The sequence below is a fragment of the Chlorocebus sabaeus genome, chromosome 17 (assembly GCF_047675955.1).
Source record: "Chlorocebus sabaeus isolate Y175 chromosome 17, mChlSab1.0.hap1, whole genome shotgun sequence".
NCBI lineage: Eukaryota > Metazoa > Chordata > Mammalia > Primates > Cercopithecidae > Chlorocebus > Chlorocebus sabaeus.
Window position 1 is genome coordinate 25,490,554 of NC_132920.1, and position 26,751 is coordinate 25,517,304.

At 37.8% G+C, this 26,751-nt stretch overlaps 1 protein-coding gene across 5 annotated transcripts in view; it reads left to right on the top strand.

The window, feature by feature from the left end:
• The window catches only part of CARMIL1 (capping protein regulator and myosin 1 linker 1), a 342,321-nt gene that overhangs the window by 280,792 nt on the left and 34,778 nt on the right, over window positions 1-26,751 (top strand). For all 5 annotated transcript variants that reach the window (XM_073005696.1, XM_007973527.3, XM_073005695.1 and 2 more), the window contains exons 30-31: window positions 22,685-22,751; window positions 23,001-23,197. In XM_073005696.1, coding sequence (XP_072861797.1) covers window positions 22,685-22,751; window positions 23,001-23,197 — 264 coding nt within the window. The remainder of the gene's footprint in view (window positions 1-22,684; window positions 22,752-23,000; window positions 23,198-26,751) is intronic.

Genomic DNA, 26,751 nt, shown 5'->3' on the forward strand with positions numbered 1-26,751 from the left:
ACTGGGTTTGTGGTTTGGAATGAGGAAATAGTTATGAAAGACCGACTCAGCTATGGTAACGTTGGTTTTAAATGTGTAAGCTTTGTTTGGAAGTAAGTTTTTTTTTTTATTATTATTAATTTGGTTTAGTTTTGTGAAAGGAAGAAAAAGGTTTTTCTTTTCTTGTTTTGTTTTTGTTTTTTAAGTGAGTGAGTTGAGGGTAGAGGAAAGGAATAATTTTTAAAAATGCAGTTGGAAGACCACCCTCAGACTTAAGGGACAGCCCTGCAGCAGGCACAGCCCCTGTGAGGCAGCTTCCATTGTAAAAACATTCATGTTGCCATGATGCCTAAAGAGGCAGGAGTAGATGCAGGTCTCTTTGAATTCAACTCCCAGGACAAACCAAGTTAGGAGGGTAGACTTTATCTGGTTTAAAGGGCCAAGGAGATAAGCAGGGAGGGCAATTCCTGAGATGAGCATGTGTTGAGTCCTGGGGTGAGGAGCAGGACCCTGGGTGTTGAGGGAGTGACAGAGAAACACGAGGCTGAGCTCTTCATCAAAAAAAGAATATATAGGTAGGCATGAGTTTTTAAGTCATGAAAGTAGCTTTTTTTCTAATAAATATTGTCTTCATTCATTATTCTAACTAGGCTAATAAGTTGTTAAGTAGTAGAAAACCAGAGTTAAATTTGCTGTTAGTGTAATGAAAAAGAATATTTTTTGTGTATAAAAAGTACAAGTCTGGATTCTATACTATTGATAATGATTTCCTGTATACTTTCAGCCTAACCATCAATTCCAAGCCACCCAAAGACAGAACCATTCACATGGCAGCAGCTGCCCCAAGCCCAGGGATCCCTCTCCGAAAGGAAATCTATTTTCTGAGCTTTAGGTGGTACAAACTCATAGCTAATTTGGAAGGAGTAGAGCAATAGATTGGTCTTTTAATGCTTCCTTTCATAATCAAGGTAGCAAACCATTATTGTTTGTTATCGACATCCATTACCAGATATTTCAAGTTGTGACCCTCATGTGATGCCATTGGGGGAAAAAAATTGCAGTCCATATTTCAAAGGGAGGTGCATTTAATTCGTGATGATTTTCAAAATGAATGTATGCATTTTCCTTGGCAGCATTTCTATCTTAAGTGATCCAGAAAGTTAGGACTCAAGATTAACTGTTGTGTAGAAAACTGTCAGAAGGGCAAGTACATAAGTACATGCATGCAACCTTTCCCTCATGGAATTAAAAACCCCTGGTGGGTAGAATTTGTGCCACAGATGGAGCTACAGCACTGTTGAATTTGATTGCTTTGGGAGATGTTGTAATTTTACTATTACCAAAAATGTTTGTTTATAGCCCAAAGATGTGAAATTTTCCGTATGAATTCCAAAGGAACTTTGACACATCACCAACCTGCTATTCACAGATTTAAGTTTGTTCACAGATCCTGGCACATTTTGTGCAGGATATTCATAGCTACTAAACCCATTTCTTTAGGAAACTGGGCAGAGATTCTGGGAACTCCTTTTGTCCCCTGCCCCTGGATTTCTATCTTCATGTTTTCTTCCATTTCTCCCTGGTCCAAATGTCAATTCCATTTCAGTACTTAAGTCTCTTTAAAAAACCAATAGTTGTAATTGCACTAGGGGAGGTTTAAGGGCATGTTAGGTATAGAAATTTAGATTAATTTGAGATTTAACGTTTACCTTCCTGGAGTTCGAAACGATAATCCATACGATTGATTTCTTTTAAAGAAGTTCATCACTTAGTCAACAACAATTAAACTTTTGCTTTGACTAAACAAAGGCTGAAGTAAGAATGATTGAGTGATTTCTTGGGACCTGTAATCTACTGGAGGATAACTAAGCTTCTAATCAAACTTAATTTTATAAAGTTAAAGAAAAAGGCTGTTCTTTTTAAACAGAGTGTCAGAAAAGGGAATTTTGTTTGTTTCCAATAAGATAAATGATCTTTTTCTTTTAACTAGAAGAAACTAAGAGGTAATCTAGTTCAGGTGGTAGGACATAGTGGGGAGGAAGATAACACAAACTATTAAAATAACCTGCATTGTTTTTTAGCCTGTGTCTATTCTCTTAGTCCCGGAGAGTGTGATATCTCCCTAACTGTAGGGCAGAAAATCAGATGGTTTAAAAAGCCTTCTTATTCATGTATTTAACACTTATGTAGTACATGTGATGTGCAGGCACTATTCTGAGTTCTTTATCACTGTTAACCAGTTCAGTCTTCATAGCAACCTGAATAATAAGGTCTTATTAATACCTTCTGTTTAATAAATGAGGAAACTGAAGGAGAGAAAAGTTAAGTAGGTAACCCAAGATTAACCACAGGCAGGCAGTTTGGTGCCAGAGTCTGCATTTAACCAGTCTGCTATAATGAGTTTGTGGATTTCATCTATGGTATTTCTTATGAAAGGATTAAAATTTGCATTCAATTTAGTTATACCACATTGATTTCTGTAATATAGGTACTTACTAGCCCCAGATGAAATGAACATGTGAACAGAAACACAAGTAAAAGGCGCAGTGTCGTATAACCATAATGGAAGCCTGTAGTTTTTAAACATTGTTGGAAACAACTGTGTCAAATATCCGCTGTGCTCAATTGTTATCCAGTTGTTAGAAATGAAGTTGCCCACTTTTGGCTTACCAGAAACCTCCTGAGCCTCTCTATATGTTATTTTGTTGGTGACAATGATTAATTAGTTTTCCTATATGCTTCTTATCATTTCAGCCCACATGCTTTATATGTCATGCTGAAACGTGTATTTCTTTAGAATCTTTATTGTTCACAGACCATCTGTTCTTCTGCAGTCGGATGCTCTTAGAAAATCAGTATTCTGAGCCATATCTTTCAACTTTGGTGTCTTATTGGTCCTTGGGGGTATTGAAGGATGAAGTTTTAGTTCTACTGATTAGCTATCTCTAAATATTTAATTTATCTCCATATATAGCATACCATCTTTTAAAAATAGCCGAAGTTTGGGATTTAAGTAGTATGCCAAGTAAGTGAAGAGCCAGTGTCTGCTCCTTAGGCATAACTAGCTCACTAATTGTATGTAATTCTTTCAATTATTTTAATGAGCATCATACCAGTTTTAAATCAAAAGATATTCATGCAGAGGAGCAGTTTGTCTGCTTATTGCTATTTCCTAGGAAAAGAATCTTAAAAGGCTTGAATTATTACCGAATGCATCTTTGTGAATCCTGTCTCCAATGACAAAATAGCAATTATTTTCCTTTAACAAATTCAGCTTCAAATTTCAATATATGTATTTTAAGTTTTTTAATACAGACTAAAATTCAGCAAAAGTCTATTTGACTTGGTCAAAATAATATTGTTTAGAAGAAATTTAAACAGACCGCCTTATTCTTAAGTACCAACAGCTATTAACTGAATTAATCTATTCACAGTGTTGCCAAACACAGACTATTGAGTCAATATGTTTCATTTAAAATGGTTTACACTAATATTAACTATGTGCTGAGGGGTGTTCAAGTCATCATTATTAATTTTCTCTTATAATTTTATTCTGTAATGTCCTTTTCTTATTGATATTACTTTTGCAAGCAGAGTTAACTTTTTAAGTAGTAGAAAGCAATTGATTAAAACACCTTTATTTCCAAATTCTAAATTTCAAAACTATAGTACACTCTCTGAGTCCAACTAAAATGGTTAATGTGTGTTCCTCAAAGTTTGTGATATTTGTTTTTTTATTTTTTATTTTATTATTACTATTCTTTCCTCAGAGGTCCTTGTTCTGATGTAATAATATTTGTTACAGTCCTTTGTGGAAAAGCCAGGAACACATGTTCCATCCCTGAAGAGTTTATTGTTGACTCAAGACCCAGAGTTAATCTTTTAATTTTTAACTTACATGAATACCACTATCAGAGGCCCTATTCCAGGGAGCTTCCAGAGATCTGACCCAGACATTTTTTTTTTTTTTTTCTTTCTTGAGACGGAGTCTTGCTCTGTCACCCAGGCTAGAGTGCAGTGGCGTGATCTCGGCACTCCAGACTCCGCCTCCCAGGTTCAAGCGATTCTCCTGCCTCAGCCTCCCATGTAGCTGGGATTACTGCACACGACTAATTTTTGTATCTTTTAGTAGAGATGGGATTTCACCATCTTGGCCAAGCTGGTCTCAAACTCCTGACCTCATGACCCACCTGCCTCAGCCTCCCAAAGTGCTAGGATTGCAGGCATGAGCCACCATACCCAGCCAGACATCTTTTTTAAAGGATTAAAACAAGGCCTAAGGTACAGTGTTGACTGCCCTCACAGACCACCCGAGAGACAAAAGATTTCCCCCTTATTGCAGTTATTTCTAGAAAGAGATGAATCCTACACCTTTGCCCTGCAGGTAACAGAGCAGGCTTCACCCCCAGAGCCCTAAAGCTCCCAGTAGGAGGTAAACTCCTAAGATAGAAGTTGGGGCATACTAAATAAATCCCTCCACAAAATGACTTCAAATATGAGCCAATTGTGACTACTCAGGGTATTCCAAAACCAGCACCCAAATTGGGCATCTGACCTGTTGATTGGAAATAGTGATTCTTAGGAGCTTAATTTTGACATGTAATTATCATTATAAAAGGTAATTTTGTAATCGTAAGCTAGAGATGAACTATATTAAATGTCTCTAGTGACCTGCAGATTTATAAAGCAGAAACCATTCCATTGATTTGTTCTGTGTGTGTGTGTGTGTGTGTGTGTGTGTGTGTATGAATGATATAGGTAGGAGTATACCACTCTTAAGGAGGAAAAATTTTAAATGAAGTCTAAATGAAATAAGTTATTTATAAGCAGTCACAGATTTAATGACTCCTGGGTGTAGTACAGTAGAGCCAATAGTAAGTGAAATAATTTCTCTAAACTCAGTCTCAGCTTTCGTCCCTTAGAAACCTTGTGCTTTTCAACATGCCATGATGACACTTGTGTCAACAATGTTTCTCTTATGTCAGAAAAGCTCCAAATTATCACTGCTTTCCAGTTGGAATAAAAGATCAAATCCCTTTGGGATGAAAGGTTTCCTCTTTAATTTCTGGTTAAACAATATTCAAATTGGAGAAAACAATATTTTTAGATACTAAGGATGTATTTCTTGTCTATATATATGTATGTGAGAGAACCTGCCTAAAAACGAAGACAATGGAAAGTCCTTAAAGAGGACTTGTTTACCCAGGTGATGGGGTAAAAGAAACATCTGGAAGAAGGTGGCTGCTGGCTCTCAACAGAGCCCAGAGGAGGAGACAGTTGTACTTGATGTTGAAGTCTTAAGTAGCAATGAGCTATCAGAAGATCCCTTAAGCCAAGAATAGGCTAGACAGCCATTCATTTTTTCAACAAATGCTTATTGTTCATCCATTGTATACCAGGTATTGTTGGCTTCTTGCTAGGAATGGAAGGTGAAAGAACCATTGTGTCACCCACCAAGCTTGCTATGTTGAGGGGCAGATGTGGCAAGGTAGTTTTGGTGGATCACAGAACCACCATCTGTGTAAATCCATCACTTGAATTTGCTTGGATGCTGGAAGCTATGAGTCTACCACTGAAATGAGGTCATCAAGAAAGGCTTGAATTCATATAGGTTACATCTTTCAAGCTTTTGGTCACAACCCTCTAGGGAGTCATGAAATCAGTATAATGGTTGCAACCAGGATTTTAAAAAAATGATCTGACATAAAGTATGAACATATTTTGTGTCATACTAAGTATCATAAGTAACATACAAAATGTAACCATAAGTATCATATTACACCAAATGTTTGTTTCAGTTATACATGCATGGATATGTAAATTGGGGTGTGACATAATAACATATGTGTCTTACGAATAGGTCACAGTCAAAAAAATTTGAGAAACTTTAGTCTATAATAACTCTACCTGGTGTGTTTCAACTTTCTCAAAATATTAGGCTCACAGCAGCTCATGCATGATCTTATTATTTTTCCACTGCACTGTTCAGGTCAGGAAAGGACCTGAGCAGAGACACAGGAGTAGAAGAGGATTTGGTACCCTGGAGAGCCTCTTCTAAATAGGCTCATCATTTGTTTCATTGTTTGTGCTCCCATGGAATCACTTTTACTGAAGTGTGCTTTTGCCTTATGTTGTTGATCTTCATTGAAGACCACTTTAATAAATATCCCTATGAAATTCGTTACCATATATACTCTTTATACTGTCTGTACCACTATTACTGTCACTCTGTTTTATCTTAAAGTACAATTGTTACAGCTAAATCCAGGTGAGATTGCAGGCAAGGGTAGTAGACGTTCTGAGTTGTTTGCCTTCTGTCTTATGGACACGATGGATTGTGCCGTGTGTCTCACTTTGGTATTGTTAATTGAGAGACTCAGAACTGAATGTGCATTTGACCTGTAAAAAGTGTGGAGTGCCTGAAGAAGTACAGTTTGTTGTATTAAGCTGTAATTCTGGCTTCATTTTTTTCTTCATTGTCTTGATTTACTCATTAAAAAAATATTGCTGTTACATATGGGCCTCAGCTCATTTTCAGACTGAAGTGGTTATACATTAGTAAAGTGAAAAATTAGATGTGGTGGGCAAGTGCTCTGATAGAGGTAGGCAGGTTGCTATGGAAGCACAGAGAAGTGGTGTCCAGCCCAGCCTAGGGGAGGGGTTAAGGAAGGCTTCCTGGAGGAAGGTTCTGTGCATCATGCCTGGCACATACCAGGCCCTCAGTAGCTGTTGGTACAATGAGAGATGGCATGAGAAAGAGAAGTTCGCTGGAAGGAAAATGAGTAAGTAAATTTAGTAGGGAGAGTGGCACATGTAGAACTCTGGAGTGAAGATAGAACAGTGCAATTTGAGGAACTAGTATAGTATTATGATATAATAGGAATAAAAGGTAGGAGAGGGGATTAGATGGGGAGGCTAGAAGGGAAGGCATGAGCCTTATCACCCAGAACCTTGTAGATTTCACTTAAGGGTTTGTTTGTTATTTATTTGTTTATTTTTAAGGCAGCAAGCAGCCACCAAAGGTGAGGAAGCCGTAAGATGGGCTAGGTTTTTGCAGAAACAGTGGTGACTTCTGTTTTATTCATCGAGATTGAGGTACTCACAAGGTCCTGGTTGAAGTGTCCAGAAGTAGTTCTGGGGCTCAGTAGTCAAGTCTGAATAAGGAGTCAGCCATGCCCAAGTAAAGCCACCGTACAGATGCGCTCACCAGACTGCCTTCCCTGAAGTGATCATTGCCTCTTCAGCTCTGTCAGCAGTGTTCTTTTTCCACATTCATGAAATTTATCTCAATTTACCTTCAGCGGCCAGGTACGGTGGCTCACGCCTGTAATCCCAGCACTTTGGGAGGCTAAGGCGGGCAGATCATGAGGTCAGGAGATTGAGACCATCCTAGCCAACATGATGAAAACCCCGTCTCTACAAAAAATACAAAAATTAGCTGGGCATGATGGCACATGCCTGTAATCCCAGCTGCTCGGGAGGCTGAGGCAGGAGAATTGCTTGAACCCAGGAGTCGGAGGTTGCAGTGAGCCAAGATCATGTTACTGCGCTCCAGCCTGGTGACAGAGCGAGACTCCATCTCAAAAAAATTAAAAATAAAAATTTACCTTCAGCTACAGGTACATATATTCAACTTCCTACTTGACATCTTCAATTAGCTGTTCAAAAAGTATCTCATATATAGTATGTCCCAAATAGAATCATTGCGTTCCCGCCTTCCCTTCCTAAAGCTTCACCGTCAGCTTTATGACTTTCTAGTTCTACCCATTTGTTCCCAACTCTACCTGTCAGTCTCAATATCTCTCTTGTTCTTTCACTGTCCAAATCTGTCTTCCCTCCCTCATCCAAGACATGTTGGTTTCTGTCTGGACTCTTGAAACAGGCTTGTACCTCACACGCCTACCTTCACTGTTGATTCTGCAGTCAATCTGTCCTCTATTCAGTATCCAGAAGAGTTTTCTAAATGGAAATCAGATCGGTATCTAAGGTGTCAAATCCTCTGATAGCTTCACATTGTACGCAGAATAAGCCTCCTGGTCTATAAGGTCCTATATGGTCTGCCTTCTGTCTCTGTCTCCTCATCTTACTCTAGTCTCTCCTTTGTTCACACACTTCCATCCAGCCACTGATGGTTTTCTTGCTTTTCCCTAGAACTTGTCCAGGCTCCCATCTCAGCTCTTGTTCCTTCTCTTCACCTTGGAATATTCTCTACCAACTTGTACATGGCTGTCGTCTTCTCACTGTTTAGGTCACAATTCCAGTGTTTCTTTCTCAGAAGTTGTCCTTGAGCCTCTGAGCCAAAGAAGCCTTCCAGTCACCTTGCATATTATATTATCTTAGCACTTATCAGAACTTGAAGTGATCTTACTCGTGAAGGTATAAGCTTCTGGCAGGCCGGGACTTTGTGCTGTTGACCACATATCCCCAGTATCTAGAGCAGTGCCTGGCACAAAATTGTTCGGTAGAGTTCGTTTCTCTCCTCCTGGCTTTGAATTGTAATTACTTGCATGAGTTTTCTTTGCATGCTTCTTGAAAGAACTGGAGTTACATGTTATTGATTTCTTTCTTTCTTTTTTTTTTTTTTTTTTTTTTTGAGACGGAGTCTCGCTCTGTCGCCCAGGCTGGAGTGCAGTGGCCAGATCTCAGCTCACTGCAAGCTCCGCCTCCCGGGTTTACGCCATTCTCCTGCCTCAGCCTCCCGGGTAGCCAGGACTACAGGCGCCCGCCACCGCACCCGGCTAGTTTTTTTGTATTTTTTAGTAGAGTCGGGGTTTCACCATGTTAGCCATGATGGTCTCGATCTCCTGCCCTCATGATCTGCCGGTCTTGGCCTCCCAAAGTGCAGAGATTACAGGCTTGAGCCACTGCGCCCGGCCATGTTATTGATTTCTATATAGCTAATGCCATCAATAATTATCAGTAGTAGCAGATTAATCTGGGAGCTATAGAAAATAATTCTTGCATGGAAAAGTTATCTTTAAACTGATGTGGTTCAATTAATGAGAAGATTATAGATTACCAAGCTATCAGCAAGTTGCTTAGGAGAAAGAGATTAAAACCACCCACCCACTGTAACCAGTGCTTTGTCGTAGCAGCCAGGTGTGGTAGCTATTTTAACCCATTTTTCAGATGAGACTCTTAGAAGTCAGAGATGTTAACACACCTTCCCCCATCGCACTGCAATAAGGAGTAGCTGCAGCTGAGAGCCCAACTCCACACGATCTGACTCTCAAACACATTCTCTGTATGCAGAACTCATGGTCTTCAGGCTGGCCTGAATCACAGGAACAAAGACCCAGGGGAGGTTTGTGGTGGGAAAGAGCCTTTGCACTGAGGGCTTACACTGAGTGTTCAGCGGATAGTATCTTTACTCCCACAGGCCAATTATTTCTTTATAGAGGTTTATTCTTATTCTCAGTGGAACTGGGGAAGATATTAACATATGGTAGCAAATCCATACCTCCTCCAATTATGGGGCAAGCAATGGCGTGGATTGTAGATGCCTGAACTGATGGAAACAGCAGAAAGATCCGGGGTAGAGGACTCTGCTTCTGGAAGCTGCCCATACATATAATAACACATGTGATCCTTCCAAATTCAACCCTTGTGGTTAATCAGGCTGCAGTTCTTGCCCTAACTTTGAATTTGATAGTTTTCCTTCTTGCCTGATAGAATCTTAGGTTTAACCAAATATTCCCTGAGATTAAAGACTTTCTGAGGAGGGAACAAGTAGGGTGGATTTACTTGGGCTGAAATTTGGGAATGACAAAAAGAAGTGGCCTAAATGTGGGTGGAGGGAGAAAGAAAACTAGTGTATGACTCCACTCCACATTATGCTTTTGACCATTTAAGATTAGGTCACAGTAGATAAATTAAGTGATTCTGTCTAAATTTCTAATTATACTGTTATAGTTTAGAAACATCAATTAAAGTTGGGATGAATTAAGTTTCATTCTTCAGCTCACATGTAGACATTCAGAGAGTGAAGTGGGCCTGTCAAATTCTCAGTTTCCCTAAATGTGCCTCAGAGGAAACCTGTCACTACTGGAATTTATATTTAAGATTTCTCCCATCTCTCAGGGCCGAGGCCAAACCTCTATCACAAGCCTACCCCTTAAAAAAAAATCAAAATATTAAATAAATGGTTTTTAGCTTTGGCCTTTAATGTATGTGCTGAAGAAAATCACATTGACTTTCATTCTGAAAAATCACACTTGGAAACTAGACCAAAAAAATTACTTCCATGCTCCAAATATAACTGCAAGGGATTTCTTTTATAAATTCTTGTCTAGATTATATAACCTTATATAAATGTGTTTCTTGGATTTATATGTGCTTCTGACTTCTTTGAGAAACTATTTTAGGCAGCAGATTTAATAATTAATAGAAATTAAAAAGATAAAGTGGGGTGAACAGAGTTTTAAGAGGAAAGAAAACCTGAGGGAGTTCTAATACAGCAATCTTAAGGATCCATTCCCAGCCTAGGGCCACATGGTGCTCTCTTCTGCTTGCTGGCTAAGGGTGGAGCCTTAACCTGGAAACTAGGGCTGCAAGTTTTAGGTCTAACATTTGATTATCCAAATTGGGGTATGTGATGATCATTTCTCTTGTCCAGACAGAAGACCTTCTAGCCAGAGCCAAGCTGTTGGGTGGATACGTGCAAATCAAGACAGGGCTTTAATCTGAAAGCAGCTTCAAATCCACTTCAGCCCTTGAGCCGTGTACTCATTGGAAATCCCCAAATGCCAAACTCAATTCAGCAATTCCAAAGTGACTTTTTTTCTGAAAAAGATTTCAGAGCATTCTTTATCATGTCCATCAAAACCTTAGTGATACTTCTGGTTGTGCACTGTGTGGCCTCTTTCCCTGTAGGTAACTGAATGAATTGGCCACCTGTTTGTGGTTATTTGATGTTGAAACTTTAAATGTTGGAGAATGTCAATGGAAGAGTCATATGGGGTTTGTTCCACTTAATATTAAATCAAACAACAGCTAAGAGATTGCCCTCATTATGCTCCGAAAGCCAGTTTTGTTTTGTTAGAAAATAATGCCCTAGTGGCATATAAGTCATATGTTTGATAGAAAATGTACCCAACTTTTCATTATACCTTGACTGTAAATCGATAATTCATTTTAAAACAAGATCAAAGCCACCAAAGATCGAAAGCAGCAAACAACATTGCTTATTGTTTTTGACAGATGTTCTCATAGGTAGAATAGAGTGTATGAATGGTGATCTGAAGTTATGGAAAAATAGCTATCAAAATAATTGATCTGTAATTTAGAGAGGGATATCTTGAGAATTCACTCTTTTGAGAATCTCTCTTTAGAATTCATTTAGTAGGGATGTTGATTAAAAGGAGTTAAACTGAGCATGATGAAAATCTTGGTTTCCAAGCTGGAGCAGGTTTCAGAGTTTTGGTGGTAAGCCATCTTTCCCTAAAGCTCTGTTTGAGGTTGAAGAGTTGGGATTTGAGGACCTAATTTCAGTAAAGCTTGGGGAACGACTTGCTCTGTGTTAAAAAGTATAGGAACCAGATCTTCTGATTACTGATTGATTACCACAGCTCTGTAACTAGGATCCTAAATTTAAATTTATAAATTTATTAGTTTTTATTATTTTATTATTTTTTATTTTTAATTTAATTTTTTATTCAATTTAGGATAATTTAATTTAATTTATTTTTTATTTAATTTGTATTATTTATTAATTTATTAATTTTTGTCATCATTATAAAGCTGATATTCCATGAAGGGAGCAAATGTGTTACCTGAAGAATTTAGGCTAATTTTGATTATTCATCTTGATGTCACTGAACTATGATGTCCATTCTAAAGAAGAGTATTTAAATCTTCTCCTAAATTCCTAATTTTTGCCTTCCATTTTAACATGGATTTTCCAAGATTGCAACTTAAAATATCTCAAGTTTAATACTCAGTGGGGTTCCCCCTTTGCTTATGTTTTCACAATAAAGAAAATATTAAAATGCTATTCAAGTTTTTATGACCATTGGATTAACATCATGCTTTATAGTGCAACAAAGTAATTAAAGAATTTTCCCACTCTTTAAAAAATTATAATGCTACAGGGACATATACCTGATCTTGTAGTAATAAACATTGTCCTTCTGTGCCCAGCAGGAGTCACACACATTGTGGTGGCAAGATATTTGCTTGAAATCAGTGCCAGAGAATTCTATTTTTGGATTGCTCTTAAGAAAAATGTATTAAATTTTATTCGCTTTTTAAGGAGAATATTCAAACATGAATTTTCACTTTTGCATCAGTTGCAAGATGAGTTACGAGGAATAGAAAGTGAGGTATTTCCTGTTTCCTGGAGAAAACGTGACACAGTTAGGAAGATAAATATTTTTGTTGTATCAAAAATTTGTGCAGATCTGGAAAATAAGGAAACAAACCATTTTAATTTCAAAATAGTTCTCTACCATGATCTTTACAATAGTCTCTCATCAGTGCTATTCCCTAAATGTTTTTGTTTTAACATCATGATGCCAGTTTAACTTTTATGTGAAATGAGACTCTGGATATAAAAGTTAATGAGTGTAACATGAATAGCTGGATTTAATGTTGTGTTTAGTAGGAAATGTGACACATCACTAAATCTCTACATATCATTCCTCCTTTTGTCCATAGATTTATTGCAGCTTTCTCAGAGTTATGACTTCCCTATACCTTTTCTTTCTAGGCTTGCAAAGGAAGACTTTATGCTGTCCAACAATTGTCTTAGAAAGAATTAGGTATCTCTTTTTCTCAATGAGATTTACACCATCTCAGACTTTTTAAAATGGAAGTGCACAAAAATTACTTTTTTTTTTTAACTACAAATGTGATAATACTGTTTGGCTAGATATTGAGGGTAAAAGTCAATTAAAAATTACTGAGTTTTCTCCTTGAGCTGAAAAGCTAGTAGTAAGTATTTAGTTTTTATAATCTAGTTCATTAAACAGGGAAGGTAGGTCTAGGATATTTTGCATCAAAAAGCAATGATTAGCTCTAAATTCAACGGGATCATTTCAAAGCTCAGAAAATCCAGTTGAAAGGGCTTCACTGAGACATTCTGAGCACCAAAAAGAATAATGAATAGTAGTTTAAGATACATTGAAGTAATAGAGATCCATGCATTCATAGTAATACTCAGAAAACATCGAAATGCCAGTATAGAGGATTTTAAGAAAGGAAATATTTCTCTTTTCAGAGGAATGGCAACTAATAAATATAAGAATAATGAAAGAAGTAGGAAGTTATAATTTTGCAGTTCCAATCATATCTATTAATTCAGGCAAGGATTACCAATAGTTGCTTTAAAATCCAGATGGACTAAACGTATCACCTCATAAAGTTACTATTAATTACCAAGAGAATGAGTACTTTACAATGGAGCGCAGCTGGAGAGTCCCCATGCTAATCAAGGGATCAAGGTCAGTCTTACCAGTAGTGGAACAACCTGACATATATGCCAATCACTGTGATTCAGTCAGTAGTTCACAGCATCCCCTATGTGGGTATTCATGCTAAAAATGTTTCATTGAATCTAATTATGAGGAAACCATCAGACAAATATAGAGTGTGAGGCAGTCTATAAAACAATTGGCCCGGATTCATGGAGAAAGTCAGTATCATGAAAAAGAAAGATGGGGTGGGAGTGGGGAGGGAGGATGTGCTGGATGAAAGAGCCTGAAGAGACGTTACCCTATATAATGAGTGTATTCTCTTATTAAGATCCCAAAATGGAAGGGGATGTTTTAAGGCACTTGAGGGACAGTTGGGGGAATTTGAATATGGACTATAGTGTGTATGTTAGATATTATGCAATTGCTGTTAATTTTCTTAGATGTTGATAATAATGTATGGTTATATAGGAAAATATAATTCTTAGGATATTCATGCAGAAGTATTTAAGGGAGAAATATCAAGATGTCAACAACCTTTAAATGGTTCAGAATTTTTTTTTCTGTGTTTGTGTTAGAGAGAGAGATGAGAATGAAGGAAATAAAGTAATTTTATGTGACAAAATGTTAACAATTGCTGAATCTAAGTGAAGAGTATACTTGTATTTATTAGACTATCCTTGTCCATTTAATTTGCTAAATTTGAATATATTAAAAATAAATAGTTGGGGAAAAAGAGTGGGTGTATGTATTTGAAAAGTGTATTGTTTAAGGAGGTGGACATCATGGCCGGGCGCAGTGGCTTATGCCTGTAATCCCAGCACTTTAGGGGGCCAAGGCAGGCGGATTGCTTGAACTCAGGAATTGGAGACCAGCCTGGGTAACAAGGCAAAACCCTGTCTCTAAAATACAGAGATTAGCCGGGCATGGTGGTACGTACCTGTAGTCCCAGCTACTCAGGAGGCTGGAGTGGGAAGATGGCTTAAGCCCAGGAGGCAGAGGTTGGACAGTGAGCCGAGATTGAGCCACTGCACTCCAGTCTAGGTGATAGAGCCAGACTTTGTCTCAAAATAAAAAAATAAAAAAAGAAAGAGGTGGACATCAATACATGAACCACTAGGGTCCATGAGGAAGTTTTTGTCCGTGTAACAAGAAATAGAAAAAATACGCCAGATTTTTCATGAAAATAAATGTCTCTAAAGGACTATTCTTTATAATAAACATGTCCTTACTATTTTATCTTTGTGCCTAAATGCCCTTTTTGGTAACAATGGTTAGTACTGGTAATATTTTCTTTTTAAACAAGTCTATAGAACTTGCATGTGGGGAGCACACTGGATTAAAGCAGTGTTCAGTTCATTCATTCAAACACACACTTCTTGAAGGCCCATTATATGCCAAGTCCTCTATGGGCTCTGGGGATCTAGAGGTGAACAAGACAGAATCCTGGCTTGTGTTTTTCACCCAAGAGATGTTCATTTTGTCTTCCCCAGGGATGACCAGGGGGAGCAGGATGGGGATGGGCACTTAAAGGAAATCCTTTGAGTCACTCTCTAGGCATTCCCCTATGTCACCCAAATTAGTCCCATTTATCTATCATGTGTTTTTGACACACAGCTTAAGATGTTTCAGAAAGTGTTCTGCTGTATATTACATGAAAACCATTTTCATTTAAAATGAAAAAAAAAATACTTTTTGTGGAAGGATGCTATAGTAAATTTGTTGGCCATTAGATAAAAAGAATGTATCTCTGCCTACACACCTCCTGTTTCTATTCTAAACTCATTTTTTAAAGTAAATATACTTGATGAGGTGACTCTGTAGTTGAAATTCTTGTAGGTTTTCTGCTTTTTTTTCCCCTGGAGACTGAGGGAGGACTGATGAGACAGTGGCCAAAAGATACCTCTGCCAGTTTTTTGCCAGCAATAAGAAAATGGAGGGTTTACCTCTAAGCAAAAAAAAAAAAAAAAAAAAAAAAAAAATTCCTTTTTTTACTTAGAGGTAAACCCTTCATTTCCTTATTTTTCTAACTAACTGGCTTTTTCCCACTTCACCTAGTCTGTCCAGTTCTGACCATCATGTCTCCATCTCAGTTATGTATTAAAAGGAGGTGCTGAAATGACTGGCAAAACATTTGTGTATTTCTGATAGAGTGAATTATATTAAGGTTAATATTAATTTTTTTAAAAAATTCCTTACATGTGAGGTTCATGATAAAGAACATGAAGAAGGAGGATGTGGCACTGGGATTTTTATTTAATTCGAGTTCTTGGTCTCTGGAAAACAGTAGTTCCTGAATGTCAGGAAGCCAGCCACTTTTTAACACTTCCACAGAATAGCACTAATGCTTATCAAACACTTACATATACAGAAGAACTCCGAGTTACTTTAAGAAACTTTAAAGTTTCTTTCCATGTGTTATAGTTGATCACTTTCCACCCCCAAGCTATTATGATCTGGTTGGTGTTTTTGTCATTGTTACCCATCGGGAGGTAGCAAAGGTGGTGAAAGTCTATGGTCGTTCAGACAGGCTCCTATTAGAGTGTCTGCAGAGTAGTATAAGTCCAGATAATCAGTCAATGCTATGACCAGAGTGATTTCTTTAAGTATTCCTAAATAAACTTTTTGGGGCATTCCTAAGAAATTACAAAAATTACTCACAAATGCCAAATACCTGTGTTCCTACCACCCTGAAGAGCCACCTGTTAACATGTTAGAATGTTTGTTTTGCCAATGTACACTGGAACGCACACACTAGGAGTGCAAGAGCTCATCTGTCTTATTCACTGCTAGACCCACCCCTTTCTCCAAGAATGCCTGATGCACAATAGGTGCTCGGTAGCATTTGTTGAATCTTGAATAATACAGGGCATCCCAGATAATGTAATAGCATCATTTGACCACTACTAACAGTCTCACACTTCTCCCCCTTTCTCCAGAGGCACTCTCATGAGTTCAGTTAGACACTTCCTGTTTGTTTTTTGTGTTCAAACATACATGTATTCATGAACAGTGTATAGTATTGTTTTGCATGTTTTACAGTCTACATAAATGGCATTGTACCACGTGTATCTTTTTTGAAACTTGCTTTTTTCACTCAATATATTTTGAGACTTGTTCATGTGGCTACATGTAGCGTTTATTTTTCCTTTTAACTGATGTTTCTTCATTTAAAATACTTCATTTTAGTTATTCATTCCTCTACTGATTAGCTTTTCGATTGTTCTGACTTTTTTGCTGTTATAAATCTGCTTCTTATTAATGGTCCCCCTCCTTTCTTCTCTCTCTTTGGGAATAGAAGTATTTTAAAAATAATAATATTAACCTCTCATAATCACAGCCAATTATTAAAGCACTGAGAGGTCACTGATTGGCACTGTTTGCCAGACACTGTGCCAAGTGCTTTGTATTTATTATCTTATTTAATTTTCACAATTTATTTTACAAACTAGAAAACTGGAAGCTGACTTTGCAAAAACATTGGTCAAAGTCCCATAACCCAGGAAGTGGCAGGTTCAGGATTCAAGCCCAGTTCTTGGATGCCGAAGCCATGAGCATGAGACATACTCCTTCCCTTGTCCTGATGGAGGGATGTTGAAGTCAGTGTGGCCTAAATGAGTTCCAAAAAGTGGACAAGAGTAGCGCAGTGAACTACCGATCTTCCTTCTGTCAAAAAGTTGAAATGTCTGTTGCCATGCTTTCCATCTTCATGGGAACACATTTTGCTCGCCTGTCATTTTAGGAGTTGAATCAATTGAAACATTCCTCACTATCGCTTACAAGGATCTTTAGGTAGATAATTGGGACAGACTACTTGTCTTGTTGAATTAATCTTTCACAAGGAGAAGGAAAGTAAAAGGTCATCTGTGGGACTTAACCATCAACTGTAACTCTCTTATGTATGTATTCATAGTCATACCTTTAAGAAAGCTTCTGAGGGCTATGTGTTGGGAAAGGGCAAGAGTCTTTGTTTTGGGCAATTCTGGAAAATATATTTGAAAATATATTTTTACTTTTTCTCCTTTCATCCAGCAAGGATGTTTTCATGCTAATTGAATGGGTCATAGAAGGAGTTATAGTTGAAGTAAATTGCCTAATCAAGTATGAAATCAGAAATGTGAAGAATGAGAATTTTTCAGGACTTTACCAGTGGAAGCCTTTCTGATAAGCACGTAATACTGGTGCCAGTGATGGTGATGGTTATAGGGAATGCTTTTTACTTATGTACTGCCTTTACTTTAAAGAGACACAAATCATTTACATTCACAAATTGAGGAGCCCTGTATTTCTATCCCATTTTATATTGAAAACAATTGACATGAGAAAAATAAAGAACTTGGAAAAAAGAAAGCCCCAGCTCTAGGTGGAAGGAGTAGGTGGCCTTCCTCAGGAGGTTTGGAAAGAATGCCCCAACCGCTGACACTTTGCTTTCATGAAGACTGACATTCTATAACTGGACTTCTTTTTTGTTTTTAAAAATTCTTTTATATATGTTCAGAATAAGAAGAGGATGCCCTAACAAAATTTAATGATGACCAATGGAGTTTAAAAAATTATTTAGAGATTTTTTTTTTTCATCTAAGGAGAGGGAAAGAAAACAAAGAAAAAAATTATTTAGAGATATAATGTAAAATGTAAGGTGACCGAAGTTCCCACTAAGGTATAAGTTATCATCAATATTGAATTACACTGTAGGTAGGTAACTTGTGCTGAATCCTGGTATCAGATCTTTCCCTGAAAAGTTTTAATGACTAAAGAGGCAAAAGAATTCAAAGATACTGCTCCTAAAATGCAGTGTGAGCACAGAATGATGTAAATGGCCCCAGAAGAGACTCTTGTACATGCCTGCAGATACACTGTCCCCACTTAGTTCTTGAGACTGGTCCTGTGGTCCAGGAGCCAGGACTTGCATGGGGTTCTTTAATAACCATCCTCTGCTCTGTCCATTATGTGCTTTGGAGCTAATAAAAGCCACCATCCCCCAAATGAGGTTAATGCCTTGTGGGGTTGGTAAATATCACTTTGACACATTTAGCGAGAGAAATAATATCTGTAGGTTAGGGGTTTCTGAAATTTTTCAAGCTGTAATTGTGCTTCTGCTTACAAAAAGCCGGTTTGGATGTCTTAAGCCATTAATATGTTGGCCTCATTCCTGCCTTATTCCTTTGCTATGTAGGCTTTTTTTGTGTTTTAGCTTTTCTGTTTCTTTGTGAATGGTATCCCTCTCCCTCCCCTTTTCTAGTAATGCTGTTGCTTTATCTCTTTTCCATTCATATTTTTTTCTTTCTTTTTGCTGCATGGAGACTCTCTGCTGTACAAGTGTAAGTATTTTTTGGTGGCTTTGCGGTTTCTGGCTCTACTACTTTATATTCTTGTGCTCCATTTGCTTCTGTGCTGCCTGGCTGGTCTCCCAGGAGACTGTAGTGTCGTCGTCCATCTGCAGATCCTAAATGAAATAGGCAACAATTTAGAGACAAGATTGGATTTTACAAGATGGTTCAGCTAGCAAAACAGGCGATGAATTTAAAATATCTCCAGCCATGTGTCTGAAAGCAAGCAGAGTGTTGATGAAGAGGATACAAACATTCAAGAGGAGACAAGTGCTTATTCCACTCATGTAATAATAATAATAATAATAGTAATAACAACATTACTTTTAAGGTTTTTTCCTGATTCTTGTCATATTACTTGTTTTGGGTCCAGGGTTGTAGAAAATCGATGTTATAATTTGCTTCTTATATTAGAAGAACTTTCCTAATCTTCTTCTCAACTGGTATTGTTATGATTTTTTTTCTTTCTACAGCCTTGGTGGTGAGGGGGAAGTAATTATGGATTCTTGAGCTTGGAATGAGAGTGTTATTTATTATTTTTTGAGCAAATGGTGACAAAAACAAAGCGTCTCTTTATATTTTTATAGTGACATAAGCAATCTGACTCTCATTTTTTAAAAAAGCGTGTCTAGGAATTACATGTTAAAAGTGGGTTTGACAGGAAGAAAAAGGTTATGTTATTTGTAAGGTTCCAAGATTAGTCTTTAACTTGTAGTAAAAGTAGGCATATCTCAATTGAGCTATGTGCAGAATAGTTCAAAATTTATTATAAAAATTTGATCAAATGAGTACAATTTCAGAATAATGTAGACATTGATGCTTTTGGATTCTCAGAAAATAGAGTTATGGCCTTTTTGTTCACAGTGTCTGCCACAATGAGGATTTATTGATGATTTGTGATGTTAGGACAAGAAAGAAGTCTGTGTTTAAGATTTTCCTGTTAAAATTACATTTAAAATAAGGGTTTACCACATTTTTCCTCATATTTCTTTAGCATATGGGTATTGAAAATTATACCTTATTGCTTACAAGATGAATTTTTTAAGATAAGTTAATTTTGTCTAGGCCTCAAGTTGACAGTGTGAACCATTGATTGATGAGAGGTCCGTTTGCAGTATGTACCTCTTCTTTTTCAAATGTTGACCCCCTTCATCTGATGAACAGTTTGTGATTTCTCTGACTCAGAAAATACTTAGGCATTAACAGATGTCAGGGAAAGGTCAATAAGGACTAAGAAACAGTTTGAAAAAATTGACCTTTCATTTTGGTACCAAAAGAGAAGAGAGCTAACCGTGTTAAAGAAGACGGTAAAGTCAGACTGTTTTCTTTTTCTGGGATGTAATTCAACAACCCAACAGTTGTGGAAAGGAGGAGGAAGGAGTTCAATAAACCAAATTTCTAGACAAACATTAAATATTTGCTCCTAAATATACCCTTAGGTGGATAATTATAGTACGTTTTTATATTTCCTCTTGCTTTAGGTTTATATGTAATGGCATTGTAGGAATAAGTCAATAAGATTAAGGAAGTCCACATTTTCTGTAAAACTAAGGAAGAATTACTTCCAAAGAAAAGCAATAAAAATATGAGAGAAATGAGATTGATTTGTTTTCTCTGTTGTCACACTTAAATCCCATGAGGGAAAGATATGGAAGCTGGGTTACCTTCTTAATACTAATTGTAGAAACTAGCCTGATTACAAATTCTATTTCAGCAAAAGACCATTGACTCAGTGCCAGAACTTCAGAACTAAAAGGTATGATAGGTATAGTTTTATGGGAAATGTAATTAGAAGTTACTTACCCTTGTAAAAAGCACACAAAGTAAAGGAAAGCAAGTGAAATACATTAGAAGTGAGTTTTTCTGATATTCAAGCTTTCTATATTGGGCTTTGAAGCATTGGAAAGCAAGACCAAGAGGAGAAAACTAGCTCCCCTTTGAGTGATATCAACCGTCAAATTATCCTGATGATTTTGTGTGTTTCTTAATTATGTCTATGAAATGAAATTAAGCTGAATAACCTATTCACAGATGGACATGAGTTTGTAAATGTGATTCTTTCTGTACTTATTATATATTATGTCATTTATTTTATATATAGTACATATTTTTATATGTTTAAAATTATAATATATTTGCAATATAATTTTTATATATTTTACATGTATTTGGTATCATAAAGGCTTTCATGATATGGAAACTTAAACCAGACTATTTTTGCCCATGAATACACTTTCTGTAAAATCTAATCAAGAATCAGGAAAAAAAAAAAAAAAAAAAAAAAAAGACATCTTCAGTCCATGCATTTTTAAACATCTTTCCTCTTTATTTGTGACAATCTAAATGAAATTGGCTAAAAAATATATCTGGAGCTACTTCTTCATTATTTTACCTACCACGGTTGTGCATAAGATGGATAGAATACTGAAGAACTTGTTGCAACCAAACACAGCATATGTTTTGATAGCTTGTGTCTCCTGAGAATTATTTTCAGAGATTTCACTTGTGAATAAACCAGGCAGGCCACTAATTTCTTCAGCCAACTGCATGGCTAACTTTGGGGAGAACTGCCTTAAACTGGATTCCTTTCCATTTGCGTTGGGTTAGCTGAGTTTTTATTGAACCCGCAAAGCCTATTACTTTATAAATAGCTTTTCCTCAGATTGTCTGCCTTTAACGAAACCTTGAAAAAAGTCAAATCAGCAAGTTTCATTTTGTATTTTAGGAAAACAAGTCTGGATTTCAATACAATTGCTAATCATTTTTTTCTCTCCCTTTTCTCAACAATACATAATAGCAAAACGATATTATTATTAAAACTGACATAATTGTCAAAACTATAGATTTGTTTGCTTTAAAGATCAGTATCAGCCAGTTTATCCTTGGAGCTAAAGAATGTTTTTCAATCATGTAGATTTTTTTTTTTGAGGAAGCATTAGATGAAAACCTATTAAATTAAATGAAAGTATGCAAACTAAGTTCTTTCAGTTACGTTACCTCCTAGTTTATACACATACCAGTTTCCTGATATCAAACCAGTGAAAACATCCCTAACATCCATTCATCTGTGTATGGGTCATGAATTCTGTGGCAGGAAGGATGCTGGCCTGACCCTCCTCACTGGGTTCTGTCCATGGCTCTGCTCCTTCTGACAACATGAATGTTAGCCTTTGTCACCTCTGTAACTCGATTTCATCCTTGGAGTTGATTTGTGTAGGTGATGACCAAGCTCTCTCCATCTTTGACATTTGTGTGATCCTATTGAGGGAAAAGATAGTGCCTTTCTGAGGGTTGGCTTTGCACCATAAACAGTTGACACCAGTGCTAGGAAAGTGCTCTTCAGTTTCAGCCCTTGATTTGAGTTTGGGTTTCATTTTTTAGAGGATTGACAGGATCAAAGACATTTCACTGAGAAGTGCCAACAGATACAGATTTTTTAATTCTAGCACCTTTTCCTGGTCTTTGCCCATGATGTAAAGATCAAAATCTTGGGGGCAAAATGTGAAACGAGAGAGTGAAACTGCCTAAATCATTGACGTGACACAGAAAGAGGTCAGGGTTGCTTACACTGATGTTACTGTGAGAGTGATCAGTGAATAGTAGTGTTTTCAGTTTTTCGTGACAGATTTTTACAGTCTTTGATTTTTATTTTTGTATCCATTTTAACATCCTCTTATACAGTTTGGAATTAAATTCATTCATTGTTCTTTTCAGCTATATAAGTGGAATTCAACTGGTTAGGGATGGGGGAACAAAAGAAAGAGGTTAGCTGTATCATTTGAGAAATTGTAAACATTTAGAAATAGTTTGGTCTTTTCAGTCAGGCTTTCGATCAACCTCTAAAGTGGAGGTTTATTGTTAACTACTGAGTTAAACAATCGATCCAGAATGTTTCAGAAGTTTGAAAGGCGAGTTTTTGTGGCTACCTAAGTGGTTTTTTTAAAATTATTGTTATTTCATTTCTAGATGACCCCTAAATCCAAAAGGAAGAGTATCCATAGCCGAATGCTGCGGCCTGTTTCTAGGGCTTTTGGTAAGTGTTTTGCTGCTGCCAGTCATTTTCTCTGCACCGTGAAGCATCCTCAGCAAGACCTTAGACCATTTTAGGGATGTTCCTTATGGATGCACTGCATGGGTAATTATTGAGAAAGAGTTAAGTGATCTGTGAATGGGTGTTTGCTATTCTACTTAAAATTACTTTTAGGAATTTCTTATCCATCTCCATTCATTAAGCTTTGGCCTTGGGCTGTTTGTTTTGTTTTGTTTTGTTTTTTAATTTTAGAAATGGAGTTTGATCTAGATAAAGCACTGGAAGAGGTACCAATTCACATCGAAGACCCGCCCTTCCCATCCCTCAGACAGGAGAAGCGGAGCTCGGGATTTATCTCTGAATTGCCCTCTGAAGAGGGGAAGAAGCTGGAACACTTTACCAAGTTAAGGCCAAAAAGGAATAAGAAGCAGCAACCCACCCAAGCAGCGGTAGGTGGACTGGAGAGGCCCCATCTCTCACACCCTTTTCTTCTCTGGGGAAAGCTGGAGGGTCTTGCTAAAGTGCTTTGCACAAACATGAAAGCTGTGGTTGAGGAGACTAGAACCTCTTTGCATGAGATACACAAAGTATCTCAACTTGATGCTCAATAATTATGGAGAATGAACAGATTGTGTCACTTAAATAAAACAACATAATTGTGGAGAACACAATGCTGTAAAATTTCCAATTCTTCAGAACAGAGCTGCCCTTGGAAATCCTTAGATAGATAAGGATTATCTAGGGTAGGAAATCCTCATTCTAGATAAAGGTCTCTAGCACTTTACAGTGTCAGGGAAAAAAAGATACAAGTACCAAAAGAATTAATTGGTAATTAAAAATTGTTTGATTCTGGAGTGTACACATGCATTCCCCCCTCCACAAACTGATGTAACTGAAGTGTTGGAGAACAGCCCTAAGTGGGAGCCCCGGTGTGTGACTCTTGACATCCTGCTCTTTCTACGCCAGTAGAAGACTCAATTGTGTGTGCTGATGAGCCTTACTGTAGTTTGCCCATGTCTCTCTCTGGTTAATGTCTTTTCTCTCCTTTATAGCTAAACTTCTTGAAAAAGTTCGCCTGTGCTAACTGTCTCTACTGCCTCTCTTCTTCACCTTCCTGTCACTCCACAATTTACCAAAATCTTCCTTCTGTATCTACCCACCCTTGAAACCACCCTCCCAAGGTCACTCCAGACCAAATCCCATGGACTCTTTTCAGCTGTCCATCATCTTATTTGATGTTTCAGCAGCTCCTTGACAGAAAGCTCTGTCATTCCCGACAGGAGATTTCCCGTTGATCTCTGAGTCATCACACTCCTTTCTTTTCCACCTACCTCTCCAGCGGTGTGCTTTCAGTTTTCCCATCAGACTCATTTAAGTTTTTTATTGTCTGTCTGGGTGATGTCATCTGAACTCGTGGTTTCAGTCTCTGTTGTTGACTGTAGATTTCTGGATATCCACTTGCCTCCTAAATTTGAATGAGTACCTTGGGCTCAAAAATTTGAAACTTAGATCCCACCTCTCCCTATAAACCTGCCCTTCTCATATCCCCTGTTCTTCTTGGGACATCATCAGTTGACAGGTTAGAAAGCGGAATACGATCCTGATCACCAGCTCTCCCTCTTCCTCCTTGCTATGGCTACCTCCCATCCTGAGCTCCAGCCCTCTAATGCTGCATCTCTTTTCTTACTGCTTCCCTCCATCTCCTGGGCTGAGAACTACTTTCAGATTTTTTACATCTCCACTACATCTCTTTTGATAGTGGAGAACTATCCACTTCTCTATACTCTGTCCACCAGTGCTCTGGGAAAAAGCCAGATCTATTTAGAACTCTGGCCGTAATACATTATTTTGGGACTTACCTTTGTGTTACACAGTCCCTAAGAGAAAACAGCCTAGAGTATGCCAACCCTGTTACTCCTGGCTTCATTGTGGACAAAGGTGACATCTCTCTAGAACAGATTGATGAGGTTGGGACATGGTACCCCAAAATATGGCACCTTGGCATTTGAGAAAATGGCAAAAGCAGGAAGGTCATTCTCATCTTCCCCTTGCCTTTCTCCCTTGAAGCAGATCATAAAAGCTCATTCAAGAAGTGCCCTCTGTATAGCCAGAGGAAAGAAATGTCCTTATCTCTGAAGACATGGGGACATAGGGAAGAATCTGAACAAATAGGCCTTACTAAGTGCCCCCAGTTTATTACCATTAGATCATAGTTGTTTCTAAAGAAGGCAAGGCTTCTTCCAGGAAGCCCTCCTTACCCCTCCCACTGTGTTCCCACAGAGCTGGGGTCACATGACACCAGGGAAGTTGTTCTTACAGACTGGTTGTGCACAGTGCACAGCCTGAGCAACTCTCCATGGAGGCCCCACCTCCTCCGGTGCCTGATGCTTACTCTGTCACAGCTCTCATCACACAGAGTTTTCTCAGCTTACTCCTTGTCTCTAAGTTCTGTGTAGGCAGGGCCTGTGATTTATTATTCATGCTAATATGCTCAGTGCTTACATTGGGTTTTGAATATAGTAGGGGTTCAACAATACTTATTGGATAAGTAGGTGGATAGCTGGAGACATAGATGGATGAAGGTCACAATAACTTACCTGCCTGGTTGATAATTTCCTTACTTTAGATCAGGCTTTTGTTGTGTTTGGTTAATTTCTCTCATTTGAATCCAAAGAGCTTGACACCGTTTCAAAATAAAAAAAATTCTAGTTTGTTGTTTTCTAATTTACTGATTTTTAACTTTTTTAGTCCATTATTACATATCCTTATAGGAATATGCTTTCTTTTTTAAAAATAAGGGAAAGATTTTTGTAGATAGATAAAAAGACAACCCCCCTCCCCGCCTCCGCTCAACAACAACCCACACTTTCTAGAACACACCTAGGTTCTAGGGTGTTACTGAATACATGGTTTCTCTATGGATCTTTCCATATGGAATAACATTAACAATATAACTTGTCTGCGAAATGGCTTAAGTTTATCCTTGATAAAATGGTGACTCATGGAAAGAGATAATCTTGTGTACTTCTTTCTTTTCTTTTTCTTTTTTTTTTTTTTGAGACGGGGTCTCACTCTGTGACACAGACTGGAGTGCAGTGGCACAGTCATGCCTCACTGCAGCCTTGAACTCCTGGGCTCAAGCAATAACAATCTTACCACCTCAGCCTCCTGAGTAGCTGGGACTACTGGTGCATGCCACCATGCTTAGCTAATTATTTAAATAATTTTTTTTGTAGAGGTGGGCTCTTGGTATGTTGCCCAGGCTGATCTCAGAACTCCTAGCCTCAAACTACCCTCTTGCTTGAGCCTGCCAAAGTGCCAGGATTGCAAGCATGAGCTACCATGCCAGCCTTTTTTCCCTAAATGTTTAAAAAATAGAAAAGAAAGGAAGGAAGCTGTGGCAGAGTCCTATTTGAGGTACATACTAGACATTGCAAGGGAGAACAGATATTTCTCATCTATCACTAGGTTTCATGGCTAAAGCACCTGTAACAAAAGACAGGTCATCAAGAGAAAAGCATAAGAGAATTTATTTTATGTAAGTTTTATATGACATGGAAACCTTCAGAAATGCAGACTCAAAGAAACATTTTTGTATTTTTGTATTTTTATGCTAAGTTTGATGAAGTGGATAGTTAAAGAGAAGTAGGATTAGACAAAGGGGGTATGATCTAATGGTAATAAACTGGGGGCACTTAGCAAGACCTGTTTGTCCAAACTCTTCTCCCTCTCCCCATGTCTTCAGAGACATTTCTTTTTTTCTGGCTATAGGGAGGACATTTATTTTCCTGTAGGGAGGGTGCTTCTTGAATGAAACTTTTATGACCTGCCTCAAGGGAGAAAGGCAAGGGGAAGATGAGAATGGCCTTCCTGCTTTTGCTATTTCCTCAAATGCCAAGGCGCCATATTTTGGGGTAACATGTCCTAACCTCATCAGTCTGTTCTAGAGAGATTTCACCTTTGTCCGTAATGAAGCCAGGACTCACAGGGTGGGCATACTCTA